This window comes from Anthonomus grandis, chromosome 22 (assembly GCF_022605725.1).
Source record: "Anthonomus grandis grandis chromosome 22, icAntGran1.3, whole genome shotgun sequence".
Taxonomy (NCBI): Eukaryota; Metazoa; Arthropoda; class Insecta; order Coleoptera; family Curculionidae; genus Anthonomus; species Anthonomus grandis.
Window position 1 is genome coordinate 31,874,008 of NC_065567.1, and position 13,692 is coordinate 31,887,699.

General features: G+C 33.8%; 2 protein-coding genes across 4 annotated transcripts in view; one reads left to right on the forward strand and one right to left on the reverse strand.

The window, feature by feature from the left end:
* The window catches only part of LOC126748126 (phosphopentomutase-like), a 45,383-nt gene that overhangs the window by 30,894 nt on the left and 797 nt on the right, over positions 1-13,692 (reverse strand). Inside the window, exon 1 of one of the 3 annotated variants that reach the window (XM_050457153.1) lies at positions 3,724-3,741. The exons of 1 other annotated variant lie outside the window; for it this stretch is intronic. The gene's annotated coding sequence lies outside the window, so the exon portion shown is untranslated. Of the gene's footprint in view, positions 1-3,128; positions 3,145-3,723; positions 3,742-13,692 lie in introns of those variants that run through there. One more of the 3 variants, XM_050457155.1, reaches the window with a different exon arrangement.
* Positions 10,912-13,022, forward strand: LOC126748128 (uncharacterized). Its single transcript, XM_050457158.1, has 2 exons — positions 10,912-11,101; positions 11,166-13,022. Exons 1-2 carry the CDS (start codon positions 10,992-10,994, stop codon positions 12,847-12,849), a joined length of 1,794 nt encoding a protein of 597 aa, XP_050313115.1. The 5' UTR covers positions 10,912-10,991; the 3' UTR covers positions 12,850-13,022.

A 13,692-nucleotide genomic window follows, 5' to 3' on the forward strand; every position in this document is an offset into this window, starting at 1 on the left:
TTTTATGAATTTTCAATTACTAGTTGAAATAAGGGATAGTGCCCCGTTAGAGAATACCAATGTCTCAAAACATAGCTATGAAAGCTTCATCTACTACTAGCAGATGGGATTTTGTAATGAACAATACTAAAAAAGTTGTTAGGCTTATATGTAATTCTATTAATAAATAATAAAAATCAAAATTTATCAAAAAAAAGCTCATCACTTAATGCAACTAGTTTTAATCATCATTTTTGTTCCATCGCTGAGAAAGAATTAAGTAAACTTGAACACACTGACCAAACTTTTCAAGTATATCTGAACTCCATTCCACATACCAACTTATTACCCTTCAGGTTTAGAACAGCTAGCCCTAATGAGGTCATGGAAGCCATTGATGAATTAAGAAACAGCCACAGTAAAGACTCTGATGGAATGAACACAAAAATTATCAAAGCTATAAAAAATGAAATTATCATTCCCTTAACTAAATTAATCAACCACTCAATACTCACTGGCATTTTTCCAGCAGCATTTAAAACTGCAAAAGTTGTACCTCTTTTTAAAGGTAAAGGATCTGCTGATGACTATAATAGTTATCGTCCCATCTCCCTCTTACCTATTCTGTCTAAAGTGCATGAATGAATCTTAAAAAACCAGATTAATGACTATTTTGAGTCAAATCAGCTCTTTGCAGTAACTCAATTTGGCTTCAGGAAAAACAGGACAACAACTTTAGCTATAGACCATTTTACAAGTAATATCCTGGAAGGATTTGAAAGGTTTCTTGATACCTTGGCCTCGTTCCTGGATCTCACAAAGGCTTTTGACTGTGTGACACATAGCATTCTTCTAAAAAAACTGGAAGCCTACAATTTTCACCGGGAAGCAATTAAGATGCTTGAGTCATACCTGTCGAATAGAGTTCAGTTTGTTGTCTTTAATCAGAATAAGTCTGATATTAAGCCTTTGAAATATGGAGTTCCACAGGGGTCTGTCTTGGGACTCATACTATTTCTTATCTACATAAATGATCTGGCCTTTTCACAGGGGGGCTCTGTTAGCACAGTTCTGTTTGCTGACGACACAACTTACTATCAAAGTTATCACCCTTCAAATATCATTAATTTAGATCTCCAGACCCCGGAGAATAACCTCTTTCAATGGTTCTTGGCAAATCGTCTTTCTCTCAATAGTTCAAAGTCACAAACACTTAATTTTACTTTGCGGCACAATACATTGACTGAGCATCCTGCTTTTGGAAGCTGTTCAGATGAGGCTAAGTTTCTTGATGTTCACCTTGATCCAGGATTGACTTGGGAACAACATATAGTCAAACTGTCTAGTAAACTGTCCAGTCTGTTATTCCTCTTTAGAAATCTAGCGGGAATTACTTCCTTGCAGGTCTTACTTACAGCATATCATAGTAGTTTTCACTCACAGCTAACTTATGCCATACTGACATGGGGTCATTCCTGCCATATAGATAAAGTATTTGGGCTGCAGAGAAAGTGTATTCGTATTGTGACTGGTCAGGGTTACCGAGATGACTGTAGGGAATCTTTTCGGAAGCTTAAAATATTAACTTTGCTGTCCGTGTACATTATGCAGTGCCTGTTGCGTGTTCACCAAAATCTGGATCACTATAGAACCCACCTACATTTTCATAATTATGAAACTAGGAATTGTAATGAGCTAGTGCCTGAGTTTAGCCGGCTTGAGAGATCAAGAAATGGAACCAGATACTTTGCACCAAAATTTTGTTTCCAACAAACATTAAATCTCTTAGCCTTCCGCAGTTTAAAAAACAAATAAAAATGCATCTTTTGAGGGGTGCATTCTACTCATTTGAGGAGTACTTCTCATCCCAATTTTAATTTTAATCTTATATGTTAATATTGTCTTAATAAGAATGTATGTTAAGTGTTTTAGGTTTAGTGCAAATATTGTGATTAGATGTTATATTTTATCTGCTTTTGGGCAAAACTTGTTAATTTGTATTTTATCTTTTATCTTAATTTGCAAGTAAGTGACTTGACTTGTAATAATGCATTGTATGTATATTATTATTAATAAATACTAGTACTACTACTACTACTATTTAGTATGTCCATTTTTCATTTTATTAATATCTGGAATTTAAAAATTATTTATTTTTAAGAGGTACTATACATTTTTTATCCGCAATTTGTTAGCTTTTTAGAAACAATGAATTTTTTAATGGTAAAGTGGTGTCTTAAAGTTCATAAAATTTTAAGTGATTTTTGAATGGTTAACTTGGACTGGAAAAATTTGGCTCGACAAGCCCCAATCAAATCCAAATATATTAGCTGTTATTTAATGTAAGAAACTTTAAGTATACCTTTATTATACTTAAAAAGGGGACAGATTTCTTTAAATCTCCAATCCCCAATGACTTCAATTAGTTTCAAATTCCTCATATTCATCAAAATATAGTTTTCATTTCCTAGACAACCATCTTTATATTTTATCTTTACTCAAAAAGTTGATATGATCAGTTTTTTTTTTCAAATAAAATAAACCAGGGTTTTATTATGAGTAAATATAACTTACCTGAATTAGGACAGCACGTAACTAATTAATGAAAACCTAGATTTTTCTTAAGAGAAATGGAAAAAAGTGCACATAAACAACATACGAAAAAGTCACATAACCTAAAATATGCACGGTTGACAAGTTACATTTCGTTGGTGTACAACAGGGACAACTTAAGAGCAAAAGTCATTAATGCGCGCTTTATGATGTGAAAAAGGACAAAGGGTTAATTAAATGCCAAAAATACTGTATAATGGGATCATAATAATATACAGAACCATTAATTATAACCAATTAATCTAGCAAGTAATGTTTTCAAGTGCTATATAATAGTCGGCTGTAAAGATGTCTTTTGGTTTCAAAAGTCTCAACTCTAGCTATTATTAGCCATTAGTGATTAAGTAAATTAAGTTTAACAAAGAGCGTTAACTTACTTAAACTTTTAAAAAGCGAGGAATTACTGAATTTTCAATTATGGTAACAAAGGGTGATAATACCACTGTCCAAAGGCGCTCAAAAAGTCGATATACCTACACAGTTTTTTTATTGAAATAAAATAAAGCAGGGTTTTATAGGGAGTGAATATAACTTACCTCAATTAGGACAGGATGTAACTGAATAATAAAAACCGGGATTTTACTTAAGAAAAACAGAAAAAGCGCTGCATAAATGACTTATTGAAGAAAAACTGACAAACTGACTAAAGAAAAACTGACATAACCTCAAAAAATTGCGCGGTTAACAAGTAAACGTTTCGTTGGCGTACAGAGACAACTTAGGAGCAAAAGTTATTAATGCGCGTTTTAGGATATAAAAAACGACAAAGAATTAATTAAATGCCAATAATGCTACATAATGAGATCATACTTAATACACAGAATCATAAATTAAAACCAATTAATCTAGAAATAAAGTTTACACAGTGCTAGTCATTTGTAAAGGATATTAACTCTCCACTTGTCTTTTGGTTCTAAAAGTCTCATTAGCAATTAGTGCTAAAGTAAATTAAGTTTAATTAAAAGTGTTAAATTACTTAAAATGTAAAAAAGCCAGCAATTAATTATGAATTTGCAATTACTGGCACAAGGAGTGAACACCACTGGCCAAAGACGCTCGAAAAGTTGATACAAAAAGTTTTTTATTCAATTAAAATAAAGCAGGGTTTTATAGGGAGCGAATATAACTTACCTTAATTAGAACAGGATGTAACTGACTAATAAAAACCGAGATTTTACTTAAGAAAAACAGAAAAAGCGCTGCATAAATGACTTAAGAAAAACTGACATAACCTCAAAAAATTGCGCGGTTGACAAGTAAACGTTTTGTTGGCGTACAGAGGCAACTTAGGAGCAAAAGTTATTAATGCGCGTTTTACGATATAGAAAACGACAAAGAATTAATTAAATGCCAATAATGCTACATATTGAGATCATACTTAATACACAGAATCATTAATTAAAACCAATTAATCTAGAAATAAAGTTTACACAGTGCTAGTCATTTGTAAAGGATATTAACTCTCCACTTGTCTTTTGGTTCTAAAAGTCTCCGCAAGTTTAATTAACAGTGTTAACTTACTTAAAATTTAAAAAATGGAGCAATTAATTGTGGATTTTCAATTACTGGAACAAAGGGTTATTATGCAGGGACTCTTTTCAATGGGGATCTTTAACGGGATTTATTTCAATGGGGGAAAACTTGATATATACAGTTTTTTATCCAATTAAAATAAAGCACGGTCAGGGTTTTATAGGGAGTGAATATAACTTACCTCAATTAGAACAGGATGTAACTGACTAGTAAAAACCAGAATTTTACTCAAGACAAAGACATAACCAAGTGACATAACCTAAAACTTCCGATTTGCGAATGACAGCTTAAGGCGCGTTCCAACTTGTCAATATTATTGATGAATAATGATGAATCTATGTGATTGAAGAGCTGAATGATCATACTGATCTAAGAATATTGAATATACAATCTATGTGTTAGTAACGTTTGTTTAAAAATGGCTGTGCAAAATTGTGCGTGATGGCATTCGTATTATTTGTGATTTAAAAAAAAATGTAATAAGAAATAAGTCAGAGAGTAGATCCTAAGACATACATCTGAGGGTCCTTCAGCAAAGCTGTTAATAGTATGTGCAATAGGTGACCTAGATACCTATAAAGATCATTTAACTCTTAGCGGCGCCTAATTTAGTTGGTAAAAAAATACCTAGTGGAGCCAAAATATTTTTTTTATGAATTTTTATATTTTTTGTAAAATTGTAGTAATTTAATACATTAGTAATAATAAAAAAATGAAAATCTGCCAATCAGTTTTTGGTTAAATTTGAATAATTCGGTGGACCATATTGTGGACCACCGCGACACAAAATAAAAAAACTAAGAGTAAGATAACAAATGTATTTAAAAACTCATACAAACTTGGGTACTAAAAATTACGTTGCATGATAACTTTGGAAATACTCTTTACGTTTTCCCAAGCACAAAGGGACTTTACATATGGAACATACCCAATCCGTCCTTACTGGGTTAGCCTGTTTGATGGCCGGATCCATTACTAATAGTCGCATCCGCGAGTAAGCTTATAGTAATTGGGTACAGTGTTGCCGAATATATTAAAAATCTCCGTAGAATGGGAAAGTATGTCATTTTGCCTGATATGCCATTTTGCCTTAGACTCCCCTAATGTGAACGTGAAAAAGCTTTTAAATGATTTTAGTATCTTCTATTTAAATTTCATTTTGTTTAGACAGATATATTTGATTTTAGGCCTGATGATGCTGTTAGTTAGAGCGAAACACGTGTAGCCATTTATTATATGTTGTGACACCGTGTCTGTGTGTTTTCTTTGTTTTCGTTAATCTTGCAAGTAATGTTTTCACAATGCTAGTCGTCTGCAAAGGACTTTAATTTACTATTTGTCTTTTGGGTCAACAGGTCTCCACTGTAAAGCCCTTCAAATCATTAGCCTTTAGTGTTCATATAAATTACATTTAATTAATAGCGTCAATTTACTTAATGTAAAAAAAAGCGGGTAATTAATTTAGTTACTGGAACAAGGAGTGGTGCCTTTGTTAGGGAATACTTTCCTACCTTCACCTAAAGGTGCTCGAAAAGTTGATATAAACAATTAAGACATTGCCATAGAAAGGTATCTGAACCGGAGTTAAGACCTGAAATTTTAAATGACTATTATTGTGATATACCTAATATCTTACTTAAGGGCATTCGTAGTAACATTGATCCCTTACAGTATCTTCAACAAGTGTCGGTTGAGCATTCATTTTTCTTTCATCCTGTCGACCTTACCGAAGTAAAAAATTAAATCAAACACCTAAAAAACCATAAATCATCTGGAGCTGATGGGATATCTTCGAGGTTGTTACTCTTTTTGCCTGATTCAGCCTTAAATGCTTTAGTTTCTGCCATAAACAATTCTTTACATATTGGCATTTTTCCTTCATGTTTAAAAGAGGCAGTGGTTATCCCTCTTCATAAGGGTGGAGATTTGGATCAGCCTTGTAATTTCCGTCCCATTTCTATTTTGTCTACCCTCTCTAAGATAGATGAAAAACTTGCAAAAAGCAGAATTTTGTCCTTTTTACATCATAATGGCATTTTGTCTGCAAATCAGTTTGGATTTCAAGCCGGTAAAGGGACTCATGATGCTGTTTTTAGCTTTTTGAAGAGCGTCTATGTGTCCTTGAATTCTGGAGATCCAGCCAAAGCATTTGACTCTGTGGATCATGGAAAACCGTTATCTAAGCTTGATAAATATGGTTTTAGGGGCGTAGCGTTGCGATGGCTTGAGTCCTATCTATCAAATCGTACTCAGAAGGTTTCAGTGTCTGGGCGTTTGTCTGCTTCTAGATCCCTAAAATGCGGCGTTCCCCAGGGTTCAGTGTTGGGACCACTGTTATTTTTACTGTATGTGGATGACTTGAGTTTATTGAAACTGCAGGGCAAGGTGCCTGGAGCCATAAAAATTTTGATTATATTAAGACTTGTATCCTTGAAGACTTTGAGATTTTATCAGGGTGGTGTGCTTCCAACAGGCTAGTGTTAAATGTCAGAAAGACGTCTATTATGGGGTTTAAGTGCGATGTTCAGGGTCTGATGTTTGACGAAAATTCCCTCTTGCAGAATAAAGAGTGCTGCAAGTTCCTAGGAATTACCATTGATGGTCGCCTTCGGTTTGAAGATCATATTTTACATTTAGCTGGGAAATTATGTTCTGGATGTTTTGCAGTAAGAATGGTAAAACAAGAGCTGAGAGGGGTGGTTGCACGTTCAGTGTACTTTTCACTTATTGAATCTCATATTCGGTATGGCTTGCCTTTTTGGGGTTTAACCAATAAGGGGCTACTTAATATTGTCTTTGTTATTCAAAAAAAAGCAGTTAGATACCTGTGTTCTGCTAAGTTAAGAGATTCTTGCAAACCCCTCTTCATTTCTGAAAAAATCCTGACTCTTTTTTCACTCCTTATCTTAGAAACAGCTGCTCTTATTCACAAAATTCCCAAACTACCCTCTGACACTGGCCATTTGACTCGTCGTGTAAATGATGTTCCCCCAAGTAACATTTTCTCAAGCAGTTGGTTTTTAAAGTTGCCTTTTAGCCGCACCAAGGTTCTGCAATAGTCATTGGCTTGCTTGATGGAACTATTTAGGTTAAATTTTGTGCTAATAGGAACTAGGAACCTTAGATAAATTAAAAATCTAATTAGTTCTAGTCAAGTGTCAACATTAACGTTGTTATGGCCATAAACGAGGGCTTGATGTTCTTGAGATAATAAGGTTTTGGAGAGGTTATATTTCAGCATTAATTTGGCAATCAAAATTCCAATATAGAACGATTTTTAGCATTAAAATTACCTATTCAGAACCATATGGTCTTAAATCAATTGCCTAACTATTTAGCACTTTATACGGCCTATTCCGGAAAATATAGCATTTTTTAACACCTAAAGGACTTGCTAAAAGTCATATGGATAATAAGATAACTTTATGGGATAAGGTTTAACCAACTAGTCACAATAAAACATAGTTTGCGGACGGTCGCGACTATTAAATCCTACGTCATTTATTCTTAGAATACAGGGATGTCTTGGCACAAAATTGTAAGAAGTGGTAATTTTAAAAGAAAAGTGAAGCGAAATTTCCAACGAATTACAACTGGTCAGGTAAATATGACCAATAAAATATTGACAATTTTGGTAGATTATAACGTAAAAAAAATTTAGTTTGCAATAGATACACCGGAAGAAGATAAGACATAAGTCTTGGCATTGAACCTGATCCTCTAGAATCAGACATTCACGGTGGCTTAACAGAAAAACTGGCTTCATCTTTGGAATGAAGATGATGAACTTGATGACTTTAAGAAATTTGATTTTAGTCAAGATTTAAAAGATTGGGCACTGAAATATAACATTAGACACGTTGCCATTAAAGATCTTTTAAAAATTTTAAATAAAAATACAGAGGTCAAGTTTCCGAAGGACCCTAGAACTTTTTTGGCTACTCCATGTAAAATAAATTTACAGGATATTGCGGGAGGTCAATATTGGCATAATGGATTAACTAAGTGCTTGCAAGAAATATATCATAACATAGAAAAAAACCAAAATATTTCTATAAATATTAACATCGACGGATTGCCGATTTTCAACTCCTCGAAATACGAATTTTATCTCATACTGTTCAACGTCAATAAAATGTCATGTAAGCCAATGATAATTGGTATATATTATGGAAAAACAAAAATGTAGTGTTAATACAAGGATTAAAGTAGGTATGATTGCTCACAGTAACCAAAAACATACCAAAATATGAAGTCCAATACTATACAATTTCCAAAATTTATAAAGAATATAAATCTAAACATAAATTACCTTTATTGTTGAAGCTTTTTTTTTTAACTTTAAAAAGTCAAAACCCATTAAAAAAGAGTAAAATTAAATAAAAAATGTAATTTGTTATGACTAGTGTTGTGGACGTTCACGACTTATTCGTGACGTTTATCCTCAACAGCACGAATAAGCATGAATTCGAACAACTTGTCGAACTTGCATTGTCTTATTTATTTAATGTAACACGACGTTTCGGTTGGTAAGTATCTCCAACCGTTATCAAGCGTAAACTGATAACTTCAAAAACAGATTGGATAACCGGTACGGACCCGGAACCAGCAACCTATTTAGAGGCTTTGAGAAAACCAAGATAAAGATGACCAAGGAGGAGGAACACATCAGCTTCCTGCGAGAGACAAGAGACGCCAATGTCATTCCTACTGGTCTACGTCTCAAAACCGCTATACCAGGTAGATCAGAACGTATTCTTGAACGTGCTAGTATGGAGCTGCTGCGATCTCAACTTAGCTACAACCGTTTGAAGAAACAGTTTACACTTGATAACGGTTGGAGATACTTACCAATCGAAACGTCGTGTTACATTAAATAAATAAGACAATGCAAGTTCGACAAGATGTTTTCACTGTACCATTGTCTACCACCTTCAAAAATAGACATGAATCCGAACGTTACTCAAAAATTTAAACGATCCCATAGCGTTAATATTAGGTATAAACGGTCCTTTAGCAACAAGACATGGCAACACCGGATCGCCTCGCATTAGGTTGGTTGTCGTCGATTGTTAGCAGCAAATACCATCTGACAGTGTTGATTTTCGGGGATTCACATCGTATTAATTTATTGGAAATACATACAATCTTACAATCATTATATTATTTTATGTATCTAATTACCTTTTTATGTAATTTTTAATAAACTTATTATACAGCTCTGTATGCAATTTGAACGATAAAAAAACACACTTTTATTTTCACAGTAACTGGAACCACCAAAACCAAACACAAACTGAATTGCAATAAAGAAGACTCAAGAAATCCCGCGTAGTAATAAATAATGCCAATAGATCCTACTAAAAGCCTAAAAGCCATTTATTGAAATTCGCCCAGACTTTGCCAGCTAATTGGTTATTAAAAGTGGCCTATAAGGCCTGGAAGATGCTAGTTAGCCCTGTTTTAGCTTTTTTTAAAACCCACTGGCATTTTTTTAAGCCTTTTGTCCTACGACATAGCTTTTGATACTTACTTAAGTTATTATAGTAGCTTAAAAGCATACCCTGCTAGGCGTCCATTTTGAAGAAAAAATTTAATTCTTCCATTTTTATAAGCTATTCAAATACAGGCAAAAATAATGTAATATGTAAACAATTTAGATAATATATAAAGACACTGGAGCATTTAAGTACATATTATCAATAAAGCATCTCAGAAATAAAAATATATTAATTTTGTATTTTTTTATTGGCACTGAATAATGTTTAATTTGTAAGATATCAAAGGCGCGCGTGTTTTACAGTTAAATTACACCCAACTTTTTCAAGAAACTGGTGTGCACAGTGAAAATCGGTCATCTATTCCAGTATAATATATTTTTTTCTAAAATAAAGTCATACTTACTGAAAATGTCGCCATTGCTTTTTATTTTGGCGTTGTCTTATTTTTACCCTGGCTGTATCATATTTAAAACTAAAAGGTCAGATTTTTATACTTTGGTATCTCTGAAATACCATATTTAAAACTAAATGGCAAAATTTTAATACTTCAATATGTATCTGAAATGCCAAAAGCCGGCAAACAGGCCAAACTATATAACCACCTAAACGGACTTTGCTAAACGGTTGTAAACAGGTAGGCGTAAAAGCTTTCAGGTTCTACACAGGTTACTTTTAGGCATCTTCGGGTTCGATAAAGGTTATTTCTATTAGCTATATAGGTTCTGTGATATACGATCTGGTTTCAAATTGGCCAGGGCCTATTGGCAACGACAACTTTTTTAGGGCTGGGCCTTTTTTTACTACAGGAGGTTATGCGGGCTAATAAATAACGTTGTTTGTGCTTAATGGCATAATCAATCATTTCTCTTAAATAGGTTCTAGGAGTTATTTATAACCTTTTTAGAACCTAAATTGTTACTTGGGCCCCTACCTATTCCTACGTCTTCCCTTACCAAAAACTCATTAATTTACATTAGTAAAAAAATTTACAATCATGTTCCTCTATGTGTTAAACATATGAGGCCATTATTTGCAAAACTCGCTAATCGACATTTTTACCGAAAATTGTTTTTTGTGTCAGTTCCGCGCTAAACAGGCTCTTTGATACCTAAATATCATATCAAAAAGGCTTGTAATTTGCAAAACTGGCTCTATGCTTCGCGAAATTAGTTGCAAAACTCGCTGAATGCCTTTGAACCAATAGCGCGCGTTAGAATATTCACGTGACTTTTTGCAGCTGTTTATGTGTTTTTACGTCTTATTTGCAGTCGCAGCGTGTGTCATATTAGTTGTTATCGTCCGTCTTATTTCAACGATTGTTGATATTGTTCAGTGTTCAATTATTATTTTAACGTCTTATTTTCTATGGAAATACTACATGCTAGTTCAAGTGTTTTACCTAGCCCTGCTGGGAAAGGATGTAAGAAAGAACGTCAGCCAGAAAACTATAAAAGAAATGTTGCCAAGCGTATGCGGTAGGTATATCATTTTTTAATGTGTCATAGAATCTTTTAATTAATCCCTGCTGTTCTAATCTAGACATTTACCACAGACTCTGGCAACGTATCCGACCTGCAAGCATGATGGTCGACCAGGACAACCTTATTATTGCACGACACTAACGATGGCGCAGGTCAAGGAGTGTCACGCGTACTTGTACGAATCTAAAGACAAGATAGAACAAGATAGGCGAATACTGGCTTGCTGCACGGGAAACAAACCCAAAAGAGGTAAAACAGACCACGCTCAGGTTTCTATACAATACAATATCCGTTTGAAGGATGGGCACTTGATAAGGGTATGCCGAAATGCCTTTTTGGAAATATCAAATTTTAGTAAAGATAGAATTCAAAGGGTAATGCGAAATTTTGTGCTTTTCGGGGCTCTTCCAAAGGAACGCAGAGGTGGCGATCGAGTAGGTGTAACAAATATTGACAAGCAAAAAAGCATAAAGCAATTCATTGAATCAATTCAGTGTGTTGAATCGCACTATTGCCGAAGCAAGTCAAGTGTCCGGATGTATTTACCTTGTGACCTTTCTTTTAAAAAGCTCTACAATCAATATCTGGCAAAAACCCCGGAAGGTATGCATGTAAAAATAAGTTATTTCAGAAAATATGTAAATGCTAATTACAATATTGCATTTGGGACCCCACAGACTGACTGTTGTTCTTTCTGCCTGAGGACGAAAGAACAGATTAAATCAATGACATCCGCGAGTGGTAGGCATCAATTAATTGTGGAACATCGCATCCACGTATTAAAGGCAAAAACCTTTTTCAAATTACTTAAATACACTAAACCAACAACAGTTACCTTTTCTTTTGATTGTCAAAAGAATCTGGCCTTACCACGGTTGCCTGACCAATCTGCCTACTTTAGCCAGCAAATTAATTACCATAATTTCACAGTCGTATGTGGTAGCTCCCAGACTCAATTAAGAGTCACAAATGTCTTTTCATACTTATGGACCGAAATTCAATCTCCGAAACATTCTAATGCTATAACATCGGCTGTTCGAGATGTTTTGATTAACTTCAATTTTGAAAATTCCGTAACAAAAATAAATTTATTTGCCGACGGGTGTGGCGGCCAAAATAAAAATACTATAATGATGGCAATGCTGGCCCACTGGCTTCAAGAAGGGGCGCCAAAAAACATTAAATGTCTGGAACTGATTTTCCCGATGGTTGGACATTCCTTCATCCCTCCCGACAGGGTTTTTGGTTTGGTCGAAAAGGACATAAAGAAGACACCAGTAATTGTCGAACCTTGTCAATATGATGACATAATTAAAAAACATGCCACTGTTCGAAAGTTAGGGGTTGACTGGAGAGCAGAGACCAAAAGAGTAGTGAAGAATCCCTCATCGTGGCATTTTGCCTTCAATAAAGCAAAACGTTTCATTTTCATCAGGAATAATGGTACTGTTCTGGTGCAAGGCGAACCTAATTATCGCACTAATATTGGGCAACCTAAAGGTATTTGCAAAAAAAATTGCAAAGTTTCCTCGCTATCGCCTAAAGAGATACCATTAGGCAATCAATTGAAGGGTGACAAAAGTACAATTGACAAGTTGCTGGCTCAACATTACGGAAACGATTGGAGGAGTCTTCCACAATTAACTTTCTATAAAAGTCATCTCACAAAGCCTGCCGCTGCACGCGAAGAAGACGATAAGTTGGAGGGATGCCAAAATCAAACTGAGGATTTTCCTGTTTGAATAATTTATATTTTGATTTTGTTTTGACTGAATTTCCAACATTTATTTTTGTTAGAAAAAATGTTTCTTTGTTTTTTATGCAGTTAAATAAACGCAATTAGGATTTGTTTATGCTTTCACCCTAGTTTTAATATTATTATCATGTTTGATTAATAAAGGGAAGAACTAGAAGATATATATTTTTTTAATTTTATTTGCAAAACTCTCTCTATGCACTTTATTTATTTATTTTTAGCAACATTTTTAGCGTTTTAGATTTCTAATTAGTGGTTTTGCTTTTCTGTACCTACGAAGCTACCAGTAAAAAAAAACAGCTAAATTATAATGCATTAGTAGTTCTGTGAGCATTTTTTTCATTTCCTGAACAATTTGCTTTAAAGCATAGGACGAGTTTTGCAAATAATGGCCTCATATATCGGATGTTAAGAAATTTAAAAGAGAATGAAAGTCGCTTTTATTGGCTAAGGCATATTATAACCTGGATGACTTTTTTAATGATAGGTTTTAACCTTGGACATGTTGGAAAGTTTTTTTTTTCCTTTTTTCTTCTCTAGTTTTGTCAACAAGTTTACCTTTATTTAGTAATTGATTGTTTTATTTAGTTATCTTTAATTCAAGTATGTTCAAAAAGTTTTGTCTTCTTGTGTTTAATTTTGTTCATTGTTTTGTCAATTTTTGAATTTGTATTTTTGTTTTGTTTTTCGCTTGTAGGATGCTTGTACATACACAAGATTATTCTTACGTAATATAGCACATTTTCTTTATTTCTTTAATTCTTATTTAAATATACAATGAAGCAGGGTTCTATAGGGTGTGAATATAACTTACCTTAATTAAAACAGG

What these genes read in the sequence shown, in the direction of transcription:
- LOC126748128 (XM_050457158.1), top strand. Translation starts at nt 10,992, where the DNA reads ATGGAAATACTACATGCTAGTTCAAGTGTTTTACCTAGCCCTGCTGGG. An exon ending in AATGTTGCCAAGCGTATGCG is followed by an intron (nt 11,102 to 11,165) that starts GTAGGTATATCA and finishes GTTCTAATCTAG; the next exon opens with ACATTTACCACAGACTCTGG.